Raw genomic sequence first — 27,999 nt, forward strand, 5'->3', positions numbered from 1 at the left:
GGAAGTGATTGCTATTGACTGACGCACATGGCACTTTGCATACTCATCTAAAAAAAAATTGCCTTAAAAAAAATTCTGCTGCAAACTCTGATTAATTTGCAATATATAGCAAAGTCTTTATATATATTTTATATAGCAAAATATATATTGCAAGTCTTTCTTCTTCATCCCTCAAGGTACTACAGCTTTCTGTGTTCACTTTTTTTCCCAGTATGTATCACCTAATTCTAGTGCTGCTGGTGAGGCTCAGGATACTGTTGTGCTCAGTGTTCTGCAACACCACCACCACAGCAGACAGTGATGCAGAAGTAAGATTTTTTGGCTCTCGGAAATGGTTGAAGGAATTATGCACCCGTTAAGTTTAATTCCACACTGGACAAAGTGATTGAAATGAACAGAAGTTGACAAATAGGTAAATGCAGTGCAAAGGGAAGAGTTAACATATAGTTCTTGTAAAGGGAAGGCTGAGCTTACAGATTGAATTCTCTGAAGGAGTTAACAAATATGATGAGGATGTTGAGCCAATCAGTAATAATGTGGATTTCAAAAAACTTTGACTAGTGTCTTCCAACTAACTCACAGAATTAGAAGAAGCTGTCATGAGATAAATGGAAGATCTGGTTCAGCAACAAAGTAAAAGAATAAATGGTGCATTTAACAACTGAGATACACAGAAATCTGTGTGGCTTTTTCAGCATTTTCAGAAGTGATCTGAAAAAGGGAATTATAAAGTGGCAAACTGACAACGATACAAAGATATTCCATAAAACTTATTTTGAATGTTTTCAGGAGGCTGTTACTAAATTTAGCAGCTGGATAATAACAGAAGGTTTAGCTTTTGGTAAATGAAAATTAATGTAGCTATGCAAAAACTAACATTTGCAATAGACTAGACTATGTCAGTTGGAAGAGACCTAAAATGATATCTGGTCCAGCTGCCTGACCAGTTCAGGGCTGACCAAAAGTTAGAGCATGCCAAGGGCACCGTCCAAATGCCTTGAACACTGACAGGCTTGGGGCATCAACCACCTCTCTGGGAAGCCTGTTCCAGTGTTTGACCGCTCTTGGTAAAGAAATGCTTCCTCATGTCCAGTTTAAACCTCTCCTGGCTCAGCTTTCAACCATTCCCATGTGTCCTACTATCGCTGGATACCAGGGAGAAGAGCTCAGCACCTCCCTCTCCACCTCCCCTCCTCAGGAAGGTGCAGAGAGCAGTGAGGTTGCCCCTCAGCCTCTTCTTCTCCAAACTAAACAAAGCCCACAGTCCTTCGCCGCTCCTCACAGGACATTCCTTCCAGCCCTTTCACCAGCTTTGTTGCCCCCTGGACACGTTCAAGGACCTTCACATCTTTCTTAAACTGAGGGGCCCAGAACCGCACACAGTACCCCAGGTGAGGCCGCACCACCGCTAAATACAGCAGGATAATCACCTCCTGTGGCCGGCTGGTTGTACTGTGGTTGATGCACCCCAGGGTTTGCCCTCTTGGCTCCAGGGCACGCTGCAGCTTATACTGAGCCTGTTGTCGAACAGCACCCCCAGGTATATTCATGTCAAAGATTTTCTTAGTATTTTTATGGATAGTCCTGTGAAAATTTGTCTCTGCTCATAACAAGTCAAAAACAATGATAGGAATTCTTAGGAAAAGGATAGAAGACCTATTTAGTTCATGATGTCTTCGGCTCTACACAGCGTTGTCCATTTCAAAATGATAAATGGAGAAGAGTGGTGAAAATTATCGAAGGTATGAAATAACTTCCATAGAGTAAAAGGTTAAATAGCAACTTCTTCAACTTGGAAAGATAGGATCAAGAGAGATTATATTAGAAGACTCTAAAATTGGGAACGGCATGGAGGGAATAATTAAGGAATGACTGTCAGCTACATCTTACAGCAAGAATTGGGGGATACCTGACTAAGTTGCCAGGGAGTTAACAAGCGAAGAGAAGCAGTTTTACAACAATGCAGAACTGAATTGAGGGTTAAAAATCTGAAGCTCACTGTTGTGTCTTAAATATCAAAACTATAAATGAGTTTTTTTTAAAAAAATTACTATGCAGATTTGTAGAAAAAACATCCACTGAGATTTTTTTAAAACACAGTGATACAAATACCCTCTTTGTCATACCAGGTCCCAAAGAGCTGTTTCCTGGAAGTCAGGAGGCTTTGTCAGGGAAGCAGCTATTTTCTAATGGTGTTGCCTCTTATGTGCCTTTGCAAAACATCTGCTACAGGCTACTGGTGCAGACAGACCACATCTGTCTGGTTTTGTTTAATATTCCTAGGTATAGGCCTAACATTTTAAGCAGTGAAGCAATCGCATTTGAAATTATGATTGTATATGTAGCCTGCTTGAATTATGGTACAGATTTTTACTTCACACTTTGTTTACCATATATTATTACAGCATAATTCTTGCTTACTCTATTGCTGTAGAAAACAACATTGCTTAGACAGGTAAAACTTTTACTGTTACTTTCACACAATTTCAAAAGTAGGAATAGTTATGCTTTGAATATCCCAGTGGTGTAATCTTTACTTGTACTTGATTGTACGTGAAAAATGGCTGCTCATGGCTTGGGCGGGTGCACTCTGCGCTGGGTAAAAAGCTGCTGGACGGCCGGGCCCAGGGAGTGGTGGTGGATGGAGTTACACCCAGCTGGTGCCCGGTCACAAGTGGTGTTCCCAGGGCTCAGTGCTGGGGCCAGCTCTGTTTAGTATCTTTATCGACGATCTGGACGAGGGGATCGAGTGCACCCTCAGCCAGTTTGCAGGCGACACCGAGCTGGGGGGAGTGTTGACCTGCTGGAGGGCAGGCAGGCTCTGCAGGGGCAGCCGGACAGGCTGGACCCGTGGGCCGAGGCCGGTTGTACCAGGTTCAACAAGGCTCAGTGCCGGGTCCTGCACGTGGGTCACAGCAGCCCCACACAGCGCTACGGGCTGGGGGCAGAGCGGCTGGAAAGTGCCTGGGGGAAAAGGGCCTGGGGGTGCTGGCTGACGGCCGGCTGAACGTGGGCCAGCAGTGTGCCCAGGTGGCCGAGAACCCAACAGCATCCTGGCTTGTGTCCAAAGCAGTGTGGCCAGTAGGGCAAGGGGAGTGGTTGTCCCCCTATACTGGGCACTGGTGGGGCTGCACCTCAAACACTGTGCTGAGTTTTGGGCCCCTCACTGCAAGAGGGACATTGAGGTGCTGGAGCGTGTCCAGAGAAGGGCAACGGAGCTGGTGAAGGGTCTGGAGCACAAGTCTTGTGAGGAGCTGCTGAGGGAACTGGGTTTTTTTATTCTGGAGAAAAGGGGGCTCAGGCAGGACCTTATCACTCTCTGCAACTACCTGACAGGAGGCTGTAGGCAGGTGGGGTCAGTCTCTTCTCCCAGATAACAAGTGACAGGACAAGAGGAAACAGCTTCAAGTTGCAGTAGGGGAGGTTTAGATTGGATATTAGGGAAAATGTCTTCACCAAAAGGGTTGTCAAGTACTGGAACAGGCTGCCCAGGGAAGTGGTTTAATCACCATCCTGGGACATATTTAAGAGATTTGTAGATGTGGCACTTAGAGACATGGTTCAGTAGTGGACTTTGCAATCCTGGGTTAACGGTTGGAAGCAATGATCTTAGCCTGGGAGGTTTAGCCTGAAGGAGACACAAGAGGGATCTTTATTGCTGTCTATAACTACCTGAAAGGAGGCTGTAGGCAGGTGGGGTCAGGCTCTTCTCCCAGGTAACTAGTGACAGGACAAGAGGAGACGGCTGCAATTTGAGCCAGGGGAGGTTTAGATTGGATATTAGGAAAAATTTCTTCACTGAAAGGGTGGTCAAGCATTGGAACAGGCTGCCCAGGGAGGTGGTGGAATCACCATTCCTGGAGGCATTTAAAGAACATGTAGATGCGGTGCTTAGGGACGTGGTTTAGGGATGGACTTGGCAGTCCTGGGTTAATGGTTGGACTTTATGATCTCCAAGGTCTTTTCCAATTTTCCAAATAATTCTATGGTTCTAAAAATGCACAAGCTGTCCAAACTTACATTCAAACAATGCATTATTCACAACAATAACAAGTAAAATATTTTATTTGGTCTTTTATCCTCTGTTCTGTATTGATATGTTTTTCTGCTTGCGAGTAATGATGAATTACAGTCACAGGGCATTCTGTATCTCTCAGTGTCTTGGGTGTAGAAGGCTCTCGCTTCGTGCTTTGACAAAGTTCCTGAGCTCTGTACTAGGAATGTGATGGAGATCTGTCAGTCTGTGGCTTCATTGGTTCCAAATAATCCCTTATCTTCCAGACCCTGGATCTACGTAAGTACTTTTGAAGAGCTTTTAAACACGTAGGATTATTACTGTTTATTTTATGGGAAGTGTCTGCTTGTTTTTAGATTGTGCTATCACATGTTACTTCGAATTTTAAATATCCTGGCATGAGCTGTCAATTAGTTTTCTTGAGCAGAGAACTCCTTTCAGCAGTACCCATTGACTTTGAGGGAGGTATGGCAGCTGGCTTTCCCTGAACTATGGATGGAGAAAAATTAAGAAATACTCCAGACTATTCTGGGGAAAAAAATAATTTGGAATAGCTTATGCTAATTTTCATTGCCTTCAACTCAATTTCACTACCCAGTAGGTTCTCTTAGAAGGGCTGTCATATATATGTAGAATTGTGCTAAAATTTCCCCGATCCTAACTTGGACTAATAGTTTTCATTTCAGAGTTTTTGTCTTTTTTAAAGAAACTTTTTATTTGGTGTAATATTTTTTTTTTATTATTTTCCTGCTGCTGGGATTTCTATAGACGTATAGACATTCTATATGACATTAATGACAAACGTTGGTACGCAGGAGACCAATCTGTATGTTAGTAGATGTAGACCCATCTTATCTGGAACATTTGTTTGTGCATAATCATTATTCTGACGTATTCAGACCATGACAGAAGTACGTAAGCAAGGGAGAGAAAGTGGAGAAAATTCCAGAAGTTTATTTTGTGCAGTGTTGACAATCGGGGATTTCACAAGAATGTGTAAAAATACATCCAGCCAAAGAAGTATCAGTTTTTTTGGAGCTGTCACCAGTCCATGGTTTGTTCAGTTGTCTTACTAGTTTTCCTACCCTTTTTTGCCTACGAGTGAAAAGTCCGGTATCTGTAAGACTGTAATATGTCAAAGCTTGTGATACAGTTTCTGTGAAGACTTGCCTAGCTAGCTGCTGGGATAGATTTTGTTATAACATTGGTTTTGCCACAGTTTGTGTTTTGAATGTCAATGTTGGGGTCGTTCATGCCTGAGACAGTGGAGATCTGGTTGGCTTTGCCAAGGTTCTTAATGATACTGATGTTGTATTTAGCAGTTTCCACAAAGCTGTTTTCTAGTAACCAACCATCTGATTCACCCTCCAGATCTCCTAGCAGAAGGACGTTCTTCATGGCTGTTTGTAGGTACCGGACACCAATAAGTACAGAGAGCTGGAAACAGTTAATGGTTAAACAGAGAGTTTAAATTACAGCCTTGATCCTACTACTAAGTCAGCTTTCTGACGTGTGTTTACAGGCCTAATAATTAATATTGAGTAAAGCAGACAGATTCTTTATCTCAGCAATATTTCCAACCGCTCTCCCAATTAATCAAATTTTAAAGAAAGAAAAATACCAGGGAGAGATTGATTGATTATCTCTCTGTTCTTCAGGTAGCATTCCCATTTGCGTGTTACTAGCACATAAATACCTAGAGTTACTCGGGAACAGTGCAGCCTTAGAGACTACAACTAACTGGTGTAGAATGAATGATCAATTAATGGAGCCATCAGTCACTGGGGAAGAAAAAGTTTAAATTATAGTGTGTTAACTTCCATGGATTTTTTTTTTCCCACTGACCTTGATTAAACTGGTATTTTCTCAAAGGAGTTCAATTATTAATATGTAAGTCATATGTCTCCTACATGGCACTGCATTAAAATTAAGAAGGATGGCCTATAGTAGAGGCTTAAGTTTAGGAAAAAGTTCCACATTCATAGTTCTGTTGGATTCAAGATCAGTGTGCCCAGCTTGTCAATATTTAAGGGAGCACAGAGAGCTGGCTCACCGCGTTTTCAGGTCCTGCCAAAGTCCTGTTGTTTCTGGCACCACCCCTGCATCTAGCACTGCTTGAGGACTGTTGTGAACTATTTTAATTATAGTGGTGTTATTTATGCAGTAGAGCAATAATCAGAAAAGGAAAACTTATTAAAAAGGGAGGAAACCCATATTTTAGCCTATGCCACTGGGGAGTCATTTACCTGTGATGACAACATTGAGACAGCTTTCTTTACAGGTGCCAGCAGAAAGACCGCTGGCCCGAAATATGCCATGTTTGCAAGTACTGTTTGTATGGTGAAGCTATGTAATGTAAAAGGAGGCTTTGAGATATTCATACTTATGCTCAGTTTTTACTATAAATAAAATTAATGTATTCAGCCACAGGCCTGCCAACATTTTGTACTTTTTTTGTCAAAATGGACTTAAAACAATCCTCAGACCTTATCACCTCATTTCCTTGCAGTTGTGTCACTGCATATATCATCCTGTATCTGACCCCAGAAATGCTTCAGGGAAGGCAATATGCCATAGTCTATTGAAAAAGCTGTGTAAATGTACAGAAATATATACGTAATTTCTATTAGTTTTAATCTTCAATGAGATTTGCTTTTGCTTAGGGGACTTGAGAAAGTTGCCTTCCTAAAGGAAGTCCTGTAACATTCTGGAAGTGCTTGTGGAATTTATATTAGATATCGAGGCGCTTCTCATAGATTACAGTGTAATTGCTTCCCATCCTAGAGAGCAGGAAGACTCTGATTAATCCGATACAGGCCATTTTTATTAGACTTACCTCAAACAACCAAATAAGCAACGCTGCAATACCAATGGATCTCATAATAGCTGTGTAGTAATCCAGCAGGGCCTCTCTGCACCCCTTCACCCAGATGTTGAGCTCCTCTGTCAGAAAATCATAGTTGTAGTGAGCACTGTTGTTAGTCAGCTGGTACTGGATACAGGGCCGTGGGGAGCTTGGGTTGCAGCAGCTGAAGGGTACTCCATCCACCAAGAACTTGCCATCAACATTGCTCTTTAGGCGGCTGCAACAGCACAGAAAGTTTGGGCGTTACAAATCTGCTATCAGCAGCAGGTAGTGTCTGTGATGTTTATAAAAGGATGTAATGCAAGTCTGCTGCAATGTAGGGCTCTGCAATGTAACAAAAGGAAAATGGGAATATATTTTCAACTGGAAAAGTTGCTTATTGCAGGAAAACTAAATTTTTCATTTGCTCTATTTGCGTGGTATCGGCACAGTATCTCACATGGTTCTCAGTACTGTGTGTGCAAGGTGTGGAATCGGCGTTCACAGCGATGATGCCTTTTTTGGTATCTCTGTGCTGAAAATACTAAAGACAATTTCTGAACTTATTTATTGTGGTGGAACTCTAATGGAAGTTACAGCCTTAGAAATCCTTCTGGATTGATTTTTAACACAAGCATTCCTTAAGAGAGAACCTAATTCGAGGATAACTTTGCATGCCCCAGGAACCACTGGAAATTGTCTGCTGGCGTTCCATCATTGTACCTCTGTGCAGTGGCTGGTTTGGTGCCGTGGTTTGAGACTACTTCACAATGGAGTTTCTACTTCTTGTAACTATACTATTTCTGACTTTTGCAACTATATTTATGGTTAAAAATTATTCCTTTCTCTCCCTTATACGACCAGGATAAGAACAAGTGGGAAAAGAAGGAAGATACAGGAGAGAGAAAAAAAAATCACAGGATGTAAAGAGAACGCAGTCTCAGATTAATGGAGTTTCTGGAACAGTTAAATGAATCCTTGACGTCAGTTTTCCTTGTATTGCCTGCTCTTTAGCTACTGTATCCTTGTGAGGACCTCTGTTTCCAGGCAGGCTCTTTGGAGAAATAGATTTTCCAGAAACTGGAGAGTATATAAGATGTTAAGAGATGCTCTCACACTTTGGGGAAGTTGCCTCTAACCATGTATCTATTTTCATGCACATTGCAAAGGCTTATTTCCTGAGACAGCCCCACAGGTGAGAACTGTGGCCTGTTTTAATGAAGCCCATGCCCTTCAGCCTTCGTTAGGGAGCCAGAATACATGAAAGACAATTTTCTCTTAGATATCCAGCTTTTGCCATTTGCTAATAATAGAATTTTTAATATTTTCCAAAACCCCACAGAGGGAGGAGAGGAAGGCCAGCACATTGTGAAAGGGGAGCTTTTACCCAGGCCAGCAAAACACCTTGTATATTTTAGTGACAAGACCCAAATACAGTACAGCATCTAAAATGGTTAAAATACAACCTCAAACTAAGTCTTTAGCTTTCCTTTTGATGCCAAGCACCAATTTAGTTGCGTGGGGTTTTTTATCTACTTCCTGCCACATGTTATAACAAAGAATGTTCTTTCTGCTGCCAACAACAGCAGTTTCCAGACTTGGATAATGTGCCCCTGCCATCCTGTTTCCTCTACTACTGACAAATTAAAGAATGATGCATCTTGGTACTGTTAGAAGGGAAGACTTCAGTAACAGAGCTGACAGAGTGAGACATTCATTATTTGTTATTGCAATTCAAAGTTCTTAGGTATTGTAAAGCTAAATTTGCTTTTGAGACTATAAAAAGATGATTTTTACTGAACCAAAGCAATGATAGAATCAGGATGGTTTGGGGTGGCAGGGACCTTAAAGATCATCTAGTTCCACCCCCCCTGCCATGGGCAGGGACACCTGCCACCGGACCAGGTTGTTCACAGCCCCGTCCAGCCTGGCCTTGAACACTGCCAGGGATGGGGCATCCACAGCTGCTCTGGGCAGCCTGTGCCAGTGTCTCACCACCCTCACGGTAAAGAATTTCTTCCTAATAGCTGATCTACATCTGCCCTCTTCCAGTTTGAAGCCATTCCCCTGTATCCTGTCACTATGGGTGCCTGTAAAAAGTCCCTCTCCAGCTTTCCTGCAGGCCCCCTTTAGGTGCTGGAAGGCTGCTGTAAGGTCTTCCTGGAACCTTCTCTTCTCCAGGCTGACCAACCCCAACTCTCTCAGCCTGTCCTCATAGGAGAGGGGCTCCAGCCCTCTGACCATCTTTGCAGCCCTCCTCTGGGCTCGCTCCAACAGGTCTGTGTCCTCCTCATGTTGGGGGCCCCAGAGCTGAATGCAGTACTCCATATGGGGTCTCATGAGAGTGGAGTAGAGTGGGAGGATCACCTCCCTCAACCTGCTGGTTAGGGACTTTACTGCTGGTACGACCTGGATGGGATTGTGTCCACTGTAACCTGTCTCACCCTCCTGCCGTTCCCGTTGATTGTCTCCATTTCTTGTCACGTAGTGGTGTTGGCAATGGAGACACAGAAGAGAGGGGAGAGAAGAGGATTATGAGGGAAGGTGCAAAGTTCAGTTTTGCAAAAGTTACATGCGAGTTGACAGTATGTCAGTTCTCACCTGCTTTGCCTCTCAATCTACCAAGTATTAATTGACATACAGTACAAAATGAAACCCAGAAAAATATTTGGTTTCTTCTCCGTTCTTTCTGAACATTACCAGCTGGACTTTGCTTCCAACAATTTAATATCAAATGTTTCACTACCAGATTTTTGGAAATCATAGTGTAATTTGGTTATACATCACCAACTTGGATACTAGCAATTCAGATGGAATTATCCAATTTATCTACAGTAAAAGAAATTCTGCAGTGTAGTAACTGCTCTCACATGCATTTCACTGGCAATTTCTGCCTACATGAGGCAAAAATTAACTGACAGTGTATTTTCAAAACAGTGGCAGGGCACAGGTGACCCTGCAGAAGGAGAGTTTAGCTAAGACCCTGGGTAAAACATTGTTTCTGCATGTCTCACAGAAATAAGACTCAGTATATTTTACTTTTGTCCTCACAATAAGATGCTACTCCTAAGTTCCTGTGGACCACCTTGGTTGTCATGTCAGTTTTTGGTGTAGAACGAGGATTTAAAACATGTCTTGGGTCACTGCTTTGTAGCACTGTTGCTTTCCAGCTTTTCCCTTGAGAACACTTTTCTAAAGCTTGTTTTATTTCCACAGCCAACTGCCTTATGCACGTTGACGCCCTCTTGTCCATATTCTCCTAGGTCCCATCCTCTGACATGTTTGTAGCTCTGTACGATGGCAGTTTCAAGTTGCAAATTCTGTGAAAACAAGATCTTCAGCTTCCCTTCCTCTAGCTTTGTTGTTGCTGATTTTTGAGTTCAACAAAACAGAACACTTGAAAAATGCCAGTCAAGCTTTTTGTGTTTCTTTCCCAAGAATACATAACTACTATACTCTGTCAGTGAAGACTTTTTTTTCAGCTTTAGAAGAATTGTCACATATTGGATTGTCTTAATTTAAAATATTTTTGTCACCTTTTCTACTGTCTGTAAGAATTACCAGACTCTTCTGTTTAAGCATATAATTTTATAATAGTTACATCATGTAAAGAACCACCAAAAAAAACCCCAAAACTAACACACCCACACCCACCCACCCAAATTTCAAGGATTTCTCTCCTCCTTTTTGATGCAGTGTATGTGGTGTTGGCAGTTTCTCACATGTGAACATACAGATTTGAATCTGGGTTTGCAAAATCTTAAAATCTTGAAGGAGAAAGATCTTTCAGTGTTTAGAATTGACTGTGTATTGATAGTACAACCCTTTTTCTCTTTCCGTTATCAGCTCACTTTAATTGAAATCTTTAGGTAGCTAATTCACCACATTAAAAAAGGAAAGATACATCTTTGCTTTGCTTAGCGACCCTAAAAAGCTAGCAAAAAGCAACTTGTGATTATGCATGTAGTTAGCGTATTTTGTGAGTAATGTGGTCATCCTATGGTTTTTTTTAAGAAACAAAGGTCCAGTAAAAGCTAGTACGTACTTTGCCTTCTTGAATGAGTTTTTTCTCCTATAATTGTTACAACTAGTAAATACTTACTCCAGAACTTCCTTGGAAGCCATATTCAGGTAACGAGGAGATACCCACTGAATTTCAAACCAGTCTCTAAAGCCATTGTTTCCACAGCACTGGAATGCAATTTGTAACATATCCACTCTTTTCTTCAAGAAGCATCGGCCAGGTATGTCTGTGTCCTTATAGAACTTAATAGCATCCCTCAGTCCCAGATAGAGAGACTCTTCCAGCTCGTTCCTCATGGTATAGCACATGAGAGCACCAACCAGGATGCAGAAGGTGAAACAGAAGGTACATACAATGTATGGGAGCATAACTAGTTTCCATCGAGAGAACTTGTTGGCATCCGAGCAGTCATAGCAGATTTTGCCACCCAGAAAGTTGATGATACATGCTATGACCCCTACAGAGATCAGCATGTTGGGGAGAGAGTTAACATCCCCTTTTGCCATCACTTCATTGCGCTTCTTGATCTCTATTTTCAGGAAGAGGCCAAGACTGAAGAGAATGATCCCGCTCACTACAGATACCCAGTTGAGGATCCATAAGATCTGAGCCAATTTGTCCCTCTTGGTTTTGGTGAATTTTACTTTGAGGACAGCCATAGTCAGATCAGCATTAGGAAAAGAAGCGTAGGTCAAGGAAAACTTCTAAGCTCTTTAGGAGCATGTATCCAAGGCATGCAGCAGAAATCTGATGAAAAGAGAGAGATGGATTATAGTCTGTTTGACAAGGTATTTGTAGAGACTACAGAAAACTTCCCATAAAGCCTCATGCACTGTGAGTCCTGCCGAGGGAGTGCCCTGGTGAAATTTATTGCTTAAATTTCATACAATGTGAATCACTTAAAAAATAAATTCTAAGAACTGACTAGAACAATTAAAAACAAGTGAACAGTAGAACCAGTGAACCTGGATTCTTAGGATTTTTGTCAAGAGCAATTTTCTGTGCAGGTTTTCTGATGTCTAGAAGTGACTTGATCTGCTGTCTTTCCCTCCGGAAGACTCATGGTGCCCTTCTACTTGTTGCGTGTATTTTCTTGGTGATTCTAGGAATTAATCATTCCTAGATTACTATGTCATGGTCAGATTTGCAGTCAAAAGTTGATCAAGCAGGACAAACAAGCAGATAGATACAGCATAATCACATGAGCTTTTTTTCCAGATGGAAAAAAACCCAGAAAATAGTACCAGAAGCACAGTATCCCATGGTTATTTTGAGCCATTTCATGGATAATGTGCAGTAAAACATGATTTTTTTCTACCAAAAGGCAGTTTTATGCCTACAGTTACACTACGAAGATAAAATCCCTCTGGCAAAAACTGCAGGGGGAACTGAGCATGGTTATCCACAGACACAAAATGCTCAACAAATAGTTAAACTATCAATGACTCTGCTGTTTTTCTAGAAAATATTATGAAACTTTTATTAACTTTTAAGAGTTATGACTATATATTATGACTGAATATATTACTGGTAACAAACTATCCTCCACTGCATGTTTCCCACTTGATCTGGCATAAAAGCATAACCATTTTTATGTGAAGTAACATACCACCCTACAAAAAAAAGCAGAGTATCTTCATACCTGAAGAAAAAATCAGCAGTTTAAGATGCTCTGATTTTTTTGTGTGATTGTCCTTCCTTTCTTTATGAAAGTTCTTATTAAAAAACAGGCTTTGGAATAGCATGATGTATTAAATGAGGCCTATTTAATCCTTAGGGAATCACCATTACTGTCTTAACCTCTGCTCCTGCAGCTGAAGTTGCTTATTCTTTGCCTTTGTGCTGCGAACTGTGACAGTCACACCTTTTTCCAACCCTCCTGCCACCTGCAGACTGGTTTCCTTTCTGGGTCTGCCGTATTCCAGTCGGAATCCTAAACTTCATTCCTGGCTGCATGTTCTGCAACAACCTTGACTTCTTCACCGCCCGCTGAACTGCTTCCGTTCTCCTGTCTGAAGAAGACTCTGCAGCCCAAGTGACACCACAGTATTTTTTGGAAGGGTGGAACCATGTGAAAAATGACAGTAAACTACTTGTGTTTAGTAATCTGTATCTTGTATGTTTTATTTTGATTTTGAAACACCTACTCTTAAGTTATTAACAATTTACTTCCCCATGTAATCTACAGACTCTTATTTCTCTCCGAAGATCACAATGATGGGCATAAAAAGTATTTGAAGACTTCTCCTCCCTGGCCCTGAGTTTCAAATCTGGTATTTCAGAGTTTCACAGCTGAAGGAGGCCTGCCGTGTTTCAAGGTCTGTCGTCTTTTCTCCAGGTATTCTAAGAATCTAAGAATCTCCAGGATCTAAGAAAAAATACCATCTTTCCCAGCACTTTTAAACTTGCTTCTTTGCAGCACTACTAATAACTTCTCCTTTGTACCTCTCCAGTTATATCATGATCACAAGCAGAAAACAGCTAATAACATCCAAGATCTAAAACTTCTTAGAGCTGGAGACAATGTGTTTTCAGTGTATGTGATGTGGATGTAGAACTACACTGCAGTACCTCCGGCTGAAGCCATGAACTTTTACCCTTCTTCAGTGTTTCCGATGCTTTGTGATCGCCTTTCCTCAACATGTGCAAGCTATATAGAGTTCTTTCTTTCCTCCCCAGAAAACCTGCTCTCAGCAGGGTCTCCAACTAATTTAGCAATTTTCAAGAGAGTGATTTTATGCTATACAACTATGTATTTATATGATTATAGTCATCTAATTCTGCTACTACAATGGCATTTATAAACAGTAAAACGTAATCCTGTACATTTGGGGAAACAGAGAAGCATAAGCCTCATCATTTTCTTACAATGTTTTTTAAGCTAGTGGACTCCACTGCTTTACTTTATTGGAATAAAGCTGGTATCTGCTAAAACAGCATGAAAACCACCTGCAGGCAAGCTGTACAAAAGTAGGGCTACGCATACCCGCTAAAGGATCCACAGCTGCAATGAAGCTTAACATGGGGTAAGCAGATTGTTGTAGAGTGCAGCTTAAAAAGGTAATGGTATCCCAGTGTCTTCATCTGTGTATGTCAGAAGGAATCAGTTTTGTTTGTACAGGCAAGGGATAGGTTGTTCCATTCATATTAAAACATATTAATGCCTGTGAGATCTTAATCATTCATGTTGTGTGTATTTTCTCTGCATTTACAGAGGAAACTAATTGCCCTCAAAACTATTCACCTCTGTATATCTTTTGTACAATACACAGAACAGTGTGCAAAATGCACAGTATTTTTCTTTACCGGTCTTCTTTCCAAAGGTGTTGAGGCCATCAGCTCTCGGGAGTTTAAAAACAGGGTCCTGATTTTAATGATTAAGGCTGATTATCAGTTATGGTTGAATATTAATTGTGATCATAATGTGACAATCATATAGAATATCATGATGAAATACTGATTACTGGTAGACACCTCTGTACAAACAAGTCCAGAGAACAGGTATCTATAAAATGGCACCGCTTTCTTCACACCATTCTTCTGTGGTACCCTTCAGACCTCATTTAAAAGGATCACGCTCTGCCGGCAGAGAATTAAGCCTCCATACGAATTCAGCTGACAGCCTGTCTGCTAAAGCCTGGAGCCAGTATCTTTGATTGCTTCACCAGTTAAGCAGTTCATGACTTGAACTTAAAATAGCTGTAAGATGGCTGCTTTTGCCCCCAGTACTCAGGTCTCAGAGCTCACAACAGAGAGAATCTGTTGTGAAATTTCCTAGCTGCTGATATGCAGTTCAAAGCCAATGGCCAGCGTATATGAATGCATCACTCGCTGTTCATTTCTATGAAATACATGTACATATTTGTTAGGCACACATATAGTTAAAGTGTCACTGAGAACACCCTACTTGCCAAACACCTTTTGCTTTAACATTTGAACAAAAGTTGTAAAGTTTTACCTTTTCCTAAAATTCATCTACTCAAGAGGCACTGTTGATGTAAATTTGAGACTTTCTATCATGTTATAGCAATGAAGAAATTTGTAGCTGAATTCCATAAGCAGGAATACATTCAATCTCGTGTAGCTATTCTGAGATAGCACCCTTCCCCATTTTTAGATGCCTAAAGTTAAAAGAGAAATTTCTGTACAAGAGCAACCTTTCTAGTAAGTCCATGCCTCCTGTAATTATCACAAGGTATTCCCAGCTTCCTTGGTGCAATTTTATTATTGTTGTAAGACCAGATTTCATACACATTCACCTAACAGATGTACCCACGCTACAGTGCTCCAGCAGTATAAGATCTGCTATTTTATATGAGCCAAACTGTCAGAGGAGAGAGGGGGGAATGACTGGTTGTTGTAGTGCAGTGAACACTCCTTTACTGACCCTGGCTGTCACTGATATACCTGGGATTGCACAAAGGATCTTCGGGGGATGCTATGCTTCTCATTAAATGTGAGTGCATCAAGTCTGGGACAGAAGAACAGCTTACCTACTCTGTTGCTGTGTTCCCAGCTTCTGTGTGGGTATTTCTCTTCAGATTATTTTTTCCTATGCTAACAGTTTACTGAATTTATTTTAGATGAGAAGAGTCTCTTCCCATCGCAATAAATTTTGTAAATACATCATAACATTATTCTTTCCCTAACTGTTCAACAAAGTATTGAATATATTTTAGCATAAGATGTATTGCAACACACACGCTGCCATATAGTAGCATTTTTTGAGCACCATGAAGGAAGTTCTTCCAGCTGAAAGAACTGAAGTGCAGTTACGAGCTGAAAGTGTCATTGTCTTGCTCTGCAGTATGTATCTGTTCTTCAAGTTGTATTTGACAGTGGGCTATTGTAAAACCTCAAGTGCTCCTAGTAGTTCAGTGGAATAAACATGTATATCAAAGCTCTTAGAAACACACTCCACATGAGCCACTCCAGAGTTATGAAGCATATATAAGCAGACATTTTTTCCCCAGCTATGGGACAGCAAGCTAGATTTTTATTCTATAGAGGGAGAAATATTTCTTTCAACAGAAGAAGCCAAATACATGTGGAAATCTCTCCCATATTATTGATACTGTTCTCAAATTTTCTTTGTCTAACTCACTTCAAACACTGCTTCCATCAGCATGCAGTAGCTTTTTGCTTCCAGGATGCCACCTACCTGTTCTTTCACTATCAAATTCCCCATAGTACATACAACAAGACAGCACAGCTATTTATTTGTTTATAACATTTACTTATTAGGTGCAAATTGTCCAAAGAAATCTGGCTTGCAATTTTGTCATATCTTATCTTACCAATTTCACTAAAATCTGCCATTTTAGCTAAACACATGTTCCTATCTGTGACTTACTGTAAAAGAAACCACTAACCTGCTTCACAGGACTGAACAGGATCTCGAAACCGATAACTTGCTGAGTACAGGGGAGAAAATACCTGGATCAGGCATCCTGAGAAAGACTGAAGTACCCTTTTCCTGATGCCTCTGTAGTTCTTCTGTCTTTACACTGACTCACCAGTGGAGATGCAGAAAAAGACTTCAACTCTCCTGCCCATGCTAATCTCTCTTTCATCTCTAATCGTAGCTAAGAGATTTATTTCAAGGTTCTTATGCCACCAGGTTAAATCCTGCAAAACAGGCCAATTAACTGAGTGTGAACTGAGATCTCACCAACAAAATGGATTTTTAGTAATTTCTTTTACCTTTTTGTCCCAAAGAGGTTTGGGCTAGTAAACAACAGAGACTGTTCAGACTGTTCTTCAGTACCTGCTAATGTCTTTATTAGTTCTTAATTTGTTCTTAACAATAAATACAGGTCCGAGAGAGAGAAGAATGAAACTAATGAAACTTTGTGCTTCTGTGGGAAGGGAGAATCTTAGACAATCATAATTTACATTCACTGTTACGTGTCTTACTGATCATTCCATATTTTCCTGCTTTGGATGGAACTGTCTGTTCTCCGTATATTGAATGTATCCAAGAAAGGAATTCAAGTAACCAGGAGCAATTGGATCATCCTGTATGACTCACAGTAGATTCTGGTTTGGGAAGCTTTCCAGGTTCAAGAACAATCTAGTAGAAACCCTCTGTCCTACACTCTTAAAAGCTTTATCCCAAGTCAGAAGCAAAAGCGTCTTGTCCTCTGACATTTCTGAGCCCAGCATGTAGCAGTTTGCAGGACAGACATGGCTGGGTTGAACTGGCAACAGTAGCGGCAACAAGCTCAGTCTGCAGCAATGCCTGGTGAAGCTAGTGGTGATGCTAGTACCAGAACTGAATCACTAAGCAGGACCAGGTTTGATCCACAGGGTCCACACCACATCAGCACAGCAGAGGGGGTTCAGTGAGCGCACATGACTGCAAAGGACCCTGCATCAGGGATTGTAATGCATATGGATATTCTCAGAAGCATAAATGGTCCTCTCCCAGCTAATGATGAGCAATAAACTGATACCATGATATTACTGGGGTTAAACCGCAACAGTTTCTAACGCTGTATTCTGTGAATATGCCTGCTCACCCTGTTTATAGTCTCATGCTTTCTTAAAGATAGACACTCCTCTGCATACAGCAGTATTATCACACTTACCAGGGAAAGGTGAAAGGTTAGTTACCAGTGCAACTCAGTCTTTCAAAGTCTTGAGTAAAGCAAAGACTGGAGTATCTAACTACAATATTGTAAGAAGAAAATACAATTAAGACTTGTTCACTTGGCAAAAGTAATTTCATACATTACTGCGTGGAAGAGGGAAACTCCTAATTGCCAGTGTCACTCTGTGCCTCCACAGGGAGAAACAACCCCAAGGACATGTCCCAACAGGATGAAGTCACACAGTGAAATTCTCTCCCTTTCCAGTTTTTCTGATACAGTCAAACTCATAACTAATGTTTATGCTGAAGGCTCCATCTAACAATCCATCATCTAGTACCATATGACAAACTTGTACAGAGCCACTTCCTTGACATGTGGGGTTCCCTGGAAGCCATATGTGCCTTTTTGCTGGCAACTTCACTTCAGAAAAATATAATTTACTTTACCTTCACCTTTGTAGTGGGTTTGCATGGCAAGATTCTGGTAGGGGAAGGGGGGCGCTACAAAGGTGGCTTCTGCGAGAAGATGCCAGAAGCTTCCCAATGGAACCAATGCCAGCCGGCTCCAAAATGGACCCACCAGTGGCCAAAGTCCAGTTGGTAGTGCCTCTGTGATAGCACATTAAGAAGGGAAAAAAAAATAAAAATCTGCACCAGTGAGAGAGAGAGGAGTGAGAAAGCAGCAACTCTGCAGACACCAAGGTCAGTGCAGAAGGAGGGGCAGGAGGTGCTCCAGGCGCCAGAGCAGAGATTCCCCTGCAGCCCGTGGTGAAGACCACGGTAAGGCAGGCTGTCCCCCTCAGCCCGTGGAGGTTAACGGTGGAGCAGATCTCCACCTGCAGCCTGTAGAGGACACCATACCGGAGCAGGTGGGTGCCTGAAGGAGGCTGTGACCCATGAGAAGCCTGCACTGAAGCAGGTTTGCCAGCTGGACTTGTGGACCCATGGAGAGAACCCACGCTGAAACAGGCAGGACTTGTGACCCCCGTGGGGGTCCCATACTGGAGCAGTCTATTCCTGAAGGGCTGTACCCCATGGAAGGGACCTACACTGGAGCAGTGTGTGAAGAACTGTAGCGCACGGGAAGGACTCATGCTGGAAAAGTTAACGAAGAACTGTCTCCCATGGGAGGGACCCCACACTGGAGCAGGGGAAGAGTGTGAGGAGGAAGGAGCAGCAGAAACAACATGTGGTGAACTGACTGTAACCCCCATTCCCTGTTCCCCTGCACCGCTCAGGGGGAGGAGGTAGAGCAACTGGGAATTAAGTTAAACTCAGGAAGAAGGGAGGGGTGGAGGGAAGGTGTTTTTTTCTGATTTGAATGGTAATAAAACTAATTTTCCCCAGGTCGAGTCTGTTTTGCCCATGGTGGTAATTATTGAGTGATCTCCCTGTCCTTATCTTGACCCATGTGCCTTTTGTTATATTTTCTCTCCCCTGTCCAGCTGAGGAGGGGAGTGATAGAGCAGTTTTGGTGGGCACCTGACACTCAACCAGGGTCAAAATATCACAAGCTTTTTAAAGAAAATATCTGAAATAGGGCTTCCAGCTTTCTATCTTGCTTATGTGCTGATGTACAGCGCATCCAGGAAACATCAGATCAAGAACGTATGCGATACATCTGGGAGCTGCTCGACCTACTGCATGTGGACCGCGGAAATGCTTGCATATGATCAAATATACTCCAACTGCATTGAATTAGTCCTATGTATATGGATCATTCATGGTTTGGACTTGCTGTACTTGTGCAGACCACAAGGAATATGTTAAATCTGTTCAAATGTGTACATCTGTGCATAGATCAACTCTATGGAGCATATTCAACAGGTGTAATATATTCCTTCGAGACAGCACAAGTACACAAATGGACACATTTGCCTGGGGTTTTTTAGCTGTTGCTTTGGCTGGGGTGTGATACATTAGAAATCCTGGGTAAATGTCTGAAGTCCTTTTCTATGCCCAGAAAAAGTTCACATCTGACCCCCCCCCCACATCTATAGAACTTCAGACATATGTTATCCCTGAATATTAGATGTTATTGCCTCAGACACCTACTAGAAGAAAAATGCACCTTCCCTGTTGCGTTGTGATATAAACATAGTACTTGCATGCATGAAGGAAAGTAAGCAGAAGATGGCAGTGCTGCTGTATGTAGTTTTTTTCTACAATGCAAAGTTAGGTTTTTTTTTTTTCATTTGTGTTAGGTCACTCACAGCTAGTGGAAGCTCAGGAATATGCATCATTTGATGAAATAACTTAAATCCAATCTTAATGCAACTAGAGTCAATGCCACCTGTATTTTTTTTCCATCTCATATCGGGAAATGATTTCAGCTGTAAAGTTAATATAAAAAGTTGAATTATTCAGAAATTAGTTTTGTTTTATGGCAATCTATAACTAACCATGATGTACTTTCTTACAGACCTGCTGGGAAGCCTGGACACCAACACCATAATGATAGAGTAGCATTTTGTAACTCAGCAGGAGTGGTTGTACATGTGCATCTGCTATCTGTCATCCAGTGCTGTAGAAAGAAAAGACTTGCCTGCTAACAGTGGAGATTGCTGTGCGGTGGCTTTGGATCTGAAAGAGGTAAATTTAATAAATGTTTGGCCAGTTACTTACCTGTTTAGTACCATTCATATATAAGTCCACAAGTAAGGACAGATGTGTTAGGAATTAGCCTAATTACATAGCTAGTTGGGATGATGAATGCTGCAAAATCTAAATTTACATCTAGTTTCCAAAAATTAATGGTTTATTTTTTTTTATATTGGGATGGCTTTCCATTTCATCTTGTATTTAATTCAAATGATAACTAACAATAAGAGGTTTTGGAGTAATGAGCTAAAAACTGGAGGCACCCAGCAAGTCTGACACAAGCAGGTACTATACACCCTTTCTTTCACATGTCAGTGCTTCTCGCAGGAGCGTCTGTGTTCAGGAACAGATTCTCACTGATATGTGTTAGTGGGGAGAGGGTATGAAAGAAGGAGTTCAGACCATCTGCTTTTTTTTGGCTTTTGCAAAGTTGTGAACCACACAGTAGATACTGAGGGGCATTATTAGGCAAATAGAAGCAACTGGGTCTTTGCAGAATATTCATCTCTCAATTACATTTTTGAACTTTTCGGAAGAAAGTATAGCGGTATCTAGGTGATTATGGTTGTTTTGGTTAGATGAAGATACCTAAGTTAAATCGCAACATTTGAAATTCTTATGGAATTGCAGAGTTGGCAGGGGGAATGCTAAAACTCAAAGGCAAGAGGTAATGGGACAGACAGTAATTAAAAAAGACCCAGTTTGTATATTTTCACACCATAAAGCTTATTGCAAACTAAGCCAATGGTATGTTGTCACAACTACAGCTATACACCGTAGTACAGTTGTACCAGAAGACCCACTGTACTATGTTCCAAGCAAAATACAAACACTGTAACTGTATCTCATTTAATTGCCCAAAAAACATCACAGATTAAACAAATCAGAAGAAGAAGTATTACAATTTTCATTTTTCAGATGTTTAAAGGTTACAACAATATGGATGCTGGAGCCAGTCTCAGGCAAAAAGGAAATTATAGCAGACTTGCATGAACTGCACTGCACATGTATGCAAGAGCATATTCCGGGAAACACCTTGCAGGTAGCTATCTGATTTCAGTGCATAGGAGCTGTACTGTTCATAGGAGCTGTACTGTCCATAACCTCTGAGTCATCTGCTCCTGACTCATGGTGAGTCATTACAAATGGAAAACCAAGGCACAGAAATAGTGTATTCACCTTAAAATCAGACCAGCAGTCAGTAGCAAAGCTGGAAAGTAAACCTGTATTTTAAATTGGTTGGTAACCTGAAGCTTCCATCTTGGCTATAACTTTTTGTGAAGATTAGAATCCATTTTTATTACCTTATTCATAATTAGACCATGCAGCAATCTTGCTTTTACCTTTGTACCTTATTCACTATGGATTGTATCATCACAAGCCGGTAATCAGAAAGCTTTTTGCAGAATGGAATTATACACATATTAGGAGGGTTCCCAACAAAATTCCCCTTACATAATGAGGTAAAATTTCTTTTTTCTATTTCATATCTCATAGCATAAATACTTTGGTGTACTATACTGCCAACTGACCTTTCTTCCCCTAGCAAAGTAGTCAGATATACACTCTCACATTTCTCCTCAGTGAGACCTCCTACACGAATCAGGAAGTCTCCCTGCTCTTACCTTATTATAAACTGGATGTTGATGCTGTTCTTCACTCTCTAAACACCATTTGAACTGAACAATATTACTTGGGACATCTTGTAGGGAATCTGAGATTCTTTTAGAAAGAGATGAGACAGTTACCTAAAAAATAATAATAAAAAAATGGACTCACAAAGTTTTTGAAGCTGTCAGATAGACAAAAAACAGCACCTAGACACATTACTCTTAGAGCTCTTCTGAAAAACACACAAGATCCCTCTGTCCCTTCAGCAGCTACTTCAGGCTTATTGACACTCTGTGCCTAGAAATCATGATCTATGAAAAAAGACTGAAGGAACTCAGTTTTCTTAGTGTAGAGAAGACTGATGGTAAGAGGTGAAAATAACATTCAAGTAATTTTAAGGTAATTGCACAGAGGAAGGGAATAAATTCCTTTGGTAACAGGAGGAGAAACAATGTGCGAAATCTTTCTTTTAGTGAGAATAGTGGAACAGCCCATGAAAGAGCTTGATCTCCATCCACAGAGTACTTTTAGAAGAGGCTGACAAATACTGGCCAGGAATGCTGTAGGGACAGTTGGTCACTCCCTGGAAAAAGGGCTGAACTAGATGTCTCGAGATTTTTCATTTGCTATGAACTAGATAGCTGTTTAAACATCTACAAAACTTTGTAAGCACTATCCCATCTTTGGTCAATACTTCTTTTGCTCATTGACTTTTGCCTGAAACATGAGCTTATAAAACATATTTACCTTTCTACTCCTCAGTGACAGCATTGTTTCCACCTCCATTTGTGTATTAAGTTTTACTTATAATTTTAAACAAATTCTATTACTTGGTGGATGTTAATTTACTGATCAACCAAACCTATGAATTTTCCGTCTCTTGGGAATGAATACTTATAAAGTCTGTGCATCTTGCCATCTATCCTCTCTCCTCCTTCCCCCCCCCCCCCTTTTTTTTTTTATTTTTCTCTCTTCTTTTTTTCTGACAATCATTTGATTTCTGACTCTCCAAAAAGCTTTCTGGAGTTTTGTTTCCTACTTCTGTGGTCAGCTAAGCAGAAACATTATTCAGAACTTCTGGCTCATACAGAAATAAATAAATAATCCCAACACCCTGACATCTAGGCAAAGAAGTTCCAATGAAAATATTTGAAATCAAGGAGTCTGTACTTTGCAGGATGAATCATGTACTCCCATACATATTTGAAGAAAATAACAGCAGAATTCAGAAGGTCTTACACATTGTTAATCATGTCACCCTTCTCCATCAGCATATATATGCATCTTTTTGTATAGGTGTGGTTTTTAATTTTTAAAGATTCCTTGAAGAAACATTAAATCATTCCATTTAGAAAAAAAAAAAAAAAGAAAAACCCAAACAAAAAACCTCTGATGAAAATTCTCACATTTCCCTTACCCCATAAGGAAGAAGGTTTCCAGGAAAGCAAACTTACTTTTCCATCATTACTCATTATGATGCTTAAGAAAGCAGAACTTGACACACTAGAAAGTTGTGTTCCATCTACAGACAATCCTGGAAGTTCTGATCTTGTCCCTCAAACACGAAAGATAGATATTGGGAGTTTATATCTAGGTATGTTCTCATTCTCTCTTCTTTTTTAAGTAAAAAATCATAAAAGCTAGAGTTGTGTCCAGAAATAGTTTACTGTCACTTTGGTCTTTACAGAATTGTTTCTACATTTTTAAAATTCAGAGCAGTCCTATTTATTGCTTCATCAGGTGATTTAATACTTATTATTAAACTGAAGCTATATTAGATATGGAAGAACATATTTATAAGACTGGGAATTATTTTTCATACAAACTTGTATTGCCATGCATATGCCATGCACAACTAAATTTTTCTCTCTTGTTTTTGTTCACAGCTTTCTAGAGCAACTACTTGGTTATAATAAAGTTTGGTCAGGAATTTGGATTTTTGGGGTAATTTCTGCATTAAGTTTGGATGCGTAGTGTTGATTGGGCTTCTCCTCCAACTTCAGAGTTGTCCTGCAGTACTCTTATTTTGTATTCTTGCAGTCTACAGCCACATTAGACATTTAGGATTGAACTAAGACAGTCTGCTTTACCGATTTATTTTGCACCACCTGAGATACTTCACAACAAACACAGAGGTGTCCATTTGTAGCGGTTTACAGCTGTTGACTAACTTTGCTAAGTAACTTCATTTTCCCTCTAATATGGAAGTAACAGACTAAAGTTTCTGCTGATACAATCATTCTGACTTCAGAAAAGTTAAACTAGAAGACAGTTGTTTCCAGGACTTTTTCTTCTCCATCCCAAGGTGAAATCCACCTCTTGGCAAGATCTGAACCTTTGCTAATGCAAATAATGATTTTCCCCTTCCTGTGATTGTAATAATTTATTTATAAAAGTAACATTTTTGGTATAATTTATGATAAAATGTTAACTTAATTTCAATGTGTTTCTCAGGAATAATGAAAGCAATGTAATTGTTTTAAGAAGAAATACCTAGGTATACTGTTTACATGCACAGACAAGTAAAATGTACTGATGAGAATTCCCTTTCCAGAGAATATTCATAGTAGGAATAGACTCAGAGATCTGCAACAGATTGGAGTTAGAAGCTCCTCTTCTTTCCCCTTTTCTTTCTACATAAGTACTAGTAAACTAAAATTACTAGATTAATTCACAGCCACATCAGAGTTAAATGTTTAGCTGTGCTGTGCTTGAATATGAATATATATTCACTTGAATATGCTTGCAAGAGCTGTCTGGTTTTATAGGAGGACCTAGGATGCTCATTGTCATTCCATGGAGATTCACAGATGGCTCCTCACTCACATACGTTTGATATAGATTCAAAGGCTGCACGATAAACTCCCATACAAAAAATACAGATACTTCAGAACATAGGAAACACCCTGCAGGGTCAGACCAGTTATCCACCTGGCCCTCTAGTCTGTCTCTAACAGCAGAAAGAGTAGATACTATTTAGAGGCACTTTTTACAGTTAATCCCCCTTTTACTCCCCCTGCATCCCAAACTTTTGTTAATGGGATGTTACGGAATACCAGATAATTACCACATAAAGCCAGATAGAGCAACAAAATAGAATTGGCTAAAAGATAAGAACAAGGTCACACTTACGCTGCAAAAAGCAGCACATTTTTACATTGAGATACCCTATTAGAACAGGGTAAAACCTCCATAAAGGGCATAGGACAGTTTGTGGCTTAGGGCAACCTTTTCTATGCATCTAAGCTTAACTACCTGTACTACCACAAAAAAGCTAGAATAGCTTGATTCCATATTTACATAGAGATTTTAATGTTATGGAGTTTGTTTGTTTGTTTTGTTTTGATTTTTTTTTTATTGTGGTGAAGATATTCTGCAAGTTTGCACTGACAGAGGAAACACTGGTATCTGTTATACTTACCGTCATCTTTGAACCAAAATAGAACAGAAAGCCCTGAAGAACCTCTTGGTATATTTCTGGAGCAGTGAATTAAAAAAGATTAGATCTTTTCTGTAAAGACCTCCTGCACTTAAGTGGAAACAGATTTTCCTTTTGAGAAGACTCAGCTTTTAGTTTATTTTTTTCCCTACTTGACTTACTTGAGCCATTAAGGTTTTGTCTGCTTATGAAGAGTTCCTGGTAATTTGAAAACTAACAGATCACTGTAACTTTTAAACTAACTGATGACGGAGGGAAAGGCTATTCAGTCTTTTAAAGCTTGCAGTGTGCAGGCTGACTTACAGTATGCTAAGAAGGAATGTAGTCATGATATGATTTCTGTGATATTGTGCATGACAATGTGGTTATATTAGAAAATGTATTAATTTTTGAAGTTACAAATTGATAGGAGAAACTATGCACCTTGGATTAGCAATGATAAACAGGTACACAGACAAACCAGATAAACAGGATATTTAAAGCCTTTCCATTCTTTTTAATTGATTCAGAAAATTTTCCTGAAGAATTGTATACCTCAGGCAATACATCAGTTATTTGGGGAACAATAAAGTAGTCTTCAAAGTTGGATTCATATTCATGAGCACCCCGTTACATCTAACACACAACGAGTTTTGTTGGCATTAACGTAAGAGGTGGTTAGGGCATTCATCTACCCACAATTATAGTTTGGGAGGAAAAATTATGTCTACTTTAGAGGGAATGTGAAAAATTATTTGTTTAGTGCATAAGAGTAGGTATAAAAAGCAGGCCTATCCCAGAATAATTGTCACTTTTGCAATGCCTTCAAGACAGATTTGAAAGAATAAGTAGCTCCAACAGAATATTTTCCATCTCAGAAACTGTGAATGTCTATTAATAGTAAGTAACTCGTAACTCCGTTTTGCAATTGGGGAAAAGATGTAGTACTGAAAAAAAAATGAAAAAGAAGAAAAAACCCTCCTCACCTATTTCAGTCGAGGTTGGTTCATTTCCATTGACAAAATGAACATTTCTTCATAATATAAGCTTTCTTATTAACTGTTTCAGCTGTTATTTGGGATATAGAATACACACACACCCTCTCTATACACAGAAGAATATATGCTTATCACCAGTGTTTATCCACACCACAATGACTGGTGGTCTGCTGCTTGAGGCAGTTCACTTTGTGAATGAAGGAGCATCTGGCTGAAGTTGACACTGAGCAAGTCACAACTGTTTGGGCTCACTTAGGTTCACAGCTCCCACTGCTGGGTAATTCCATTTGTAAATGACAAGCACTAAGATCTTCCTATTCATAAAGCAGCAGCAGTAGGAGATACTGTTTTCTAAATTTACTCTTTGACTCTGATCTCCTTGTGACGCATGAAGAAAGGGTTTACATTAGTCACACTAGCATCATCTTATCTGCCTGACAGTAAGGAAATAAAAGCTTCTTTTTTTTTTTCTTTTTCTTTTTTTTTTTTAAGGAAACTTCACATGAGGGGAGGATTGCGGTGCGTTTACTCACTTTGTATGAGCTGCTGCAAGCACAGCAAATCTGTCCATACCCCCTCATCACAGCACAGATCTTTCCTAGCTGCCGTCTGCCAGACGACTCCAGCCTCTGGGCTAGCACCGTGGCCTACAAACGCCTACTGTCGCATGCTGTCGGCAGCCGTGCGACACGCTGGCTGGCACCCACCAAGGAGTGCCCGCTCCGTTGCCTCACGAAGCCTTCCCTTCGAAGGGGGCACTGGCCCCTGCGTGGGGTACATCAACCGCTTCCTACTGCCGCAGCATGGGACCCGCTGGGACAGCCCTCTTGTGCCATTAGGGCAGCGTTTGTCCCTGCAGGGCCCAGAAGTCCCTGAGGCGATTCAAGGGGCCGACCTCGCCCCCTCCTCCTCCGCGCCAGCCTCTTTCCTCAGCCCTCACGCCCCGCCGCGGCACGGTGGAGGCCGCAGGGCAGCGGCCTGGGCCCGCGAAGGTCTCGGGCATCCTCGAGGTGAGGGCAGCTTCGCCGATGAGGCCCGGGGACGGCCGAGGCCGGGCCGCTGAGGCGGAGGCCGGTGCTGCAAGGCGGACGCAGCTCGGCCCCGGACCTGAGCGGGCGCTGCGGCGGGGAGCGGCGTGCGGCGGGGAGCGTCGCGGAACGGGCACGGTCCCCGCCACGGGCACAGCCCCGCCACGGGCACGGCCCGCCGCCCCCTCACAGCTTCGGCGGGAAGCAGCGCGCGATGGGACTACAGCGCCCAGCGCGCACCTCGGCCCCGCGGCGGCGCGGGGGTGGCCGTGGCTGGCAGCGGGTCTCGGCGGCTCTCAACCAACCCCGCACACAGCGCCGTTTCCAGGTGCGCCCGCCTCCGCTGTCCTAATTGATGAGCCTGACAACCAATCAGCCGGGAGGAATCTCCGCGGCTGCCCAATCACCGCTCCGGAAAGGGGATGTGGGCAGCGTCCCGCAGGACAGCGAGCTTGGTGGCGTCGCGGCTGAGGACGGGCGAGAGCGGGGGAGGCGGCGCGGGGGAGCGCGGCCGGCACTGCCGCAGGGATGGCGGCGGCGGCCGCGAGGGGGTTAACCCCGCCGGAGAAGGCCGCGGGCCCCTCCGTGACCCCCTGAGCGTCCCTCTGCTCTGCGCGTACCCGTCGTCCCTCCCCGCGGGCAGGCCGGCGCCGTCCCGGCACCGCAGTCGCCATAGAGACCGCGCCGCACGCCATGGGGCGGAGGCTGAGCCGGAGGCTGGGCCGGGGGGCGCCGCTCTAGCCCCCGCCCCGCTCCGTGCAGACCATCCCCTGCGGCGGCCGGGGGCACCGGGCTCCGCAGGGACTCGCCGAGCCGCCGCCGCCCCGAGGAGCCGCCGCCGCCTCCTCGGCCCCGTTCCAGGTGAGG

The 27,999-nt window shown here is 41.9% G+C and overlaps 2 protein-coding genes across 4 annotated transcripts in view; one reads left to right on the forward strand and one right to left on the reverse strand.

Annotated features, from left to right (window-relative positions):
* Positions 1 to 159: 159 nt before the first annotated feature.
* On the reverse strand, positions 160 to 17,195 carry LOC308067953 (photoreceptor outer segment membrane glycoprotein 2). Of its 2 annotated transcripts, none has more exons than XM_080397699.1 (4): positions 16,321 to 17,195; positions 10,963 to 11,631; positions 6,852 to 7,098; positions 160 to 5,452 (listed from the first exon to the last, which is right to left on the reverse strand). In XM_080397699.1, exons 2-4 carry the CDS (start codon positions 11,541 to 11,543, stop codon positions 5,186 to 5,188), a joined length of 1,095 nt encoding a protein of 364 aa, XP_080253825.1. In that variant the 5' UTR covers positions 11,544 to 11,631; positions 16,321 to 17,195; the 3' UTR covers positions 160 to 5,185. The 2 variants fall into 2 exon arrangements, with proteins under 2 accessions (XP_080253825.1, XP_080253824.1); XM_080397698.1 differs by having other exon boundaries at positions 16,257 to 17,195.
* Positions 17,196 to 17,372: 177 nt separating this feature from the next.
* The window catches only part of TTBK2 (tau tubulin kinase 2), a 113,157-nt gene continuing 102,530 nt past the window's right edge, over positions 17,373 to 27,999 (forward strand). Inside the window, exons 1-2 of one of the 2 annotated variants that reach the window (XM_080397673.1) lie at positions 17,373 to 20,068; positions 26,597 to 27,993. The gene's annotated coding sequence lies outside the window, so the exon portion shown is untranslated. Of the gene's footprint in view, positions 20,069 to 21,100; positions 27,994 to 27,999 lie in introns of those variants that run through there. The other variant, XM_080397674.1, reaches the window with a different exon arrangement.

The sequence above is a fragment of the Falco punctatus genome, assembly GCF_963210335.1.
Source record: "Falco punctatus genome assembly, chromosome: 7".
NCBI lineage: Eukaryota > Metazoa > Chordata > Aves > Falconiformes > Falconidae > Falco > Falco punctatus.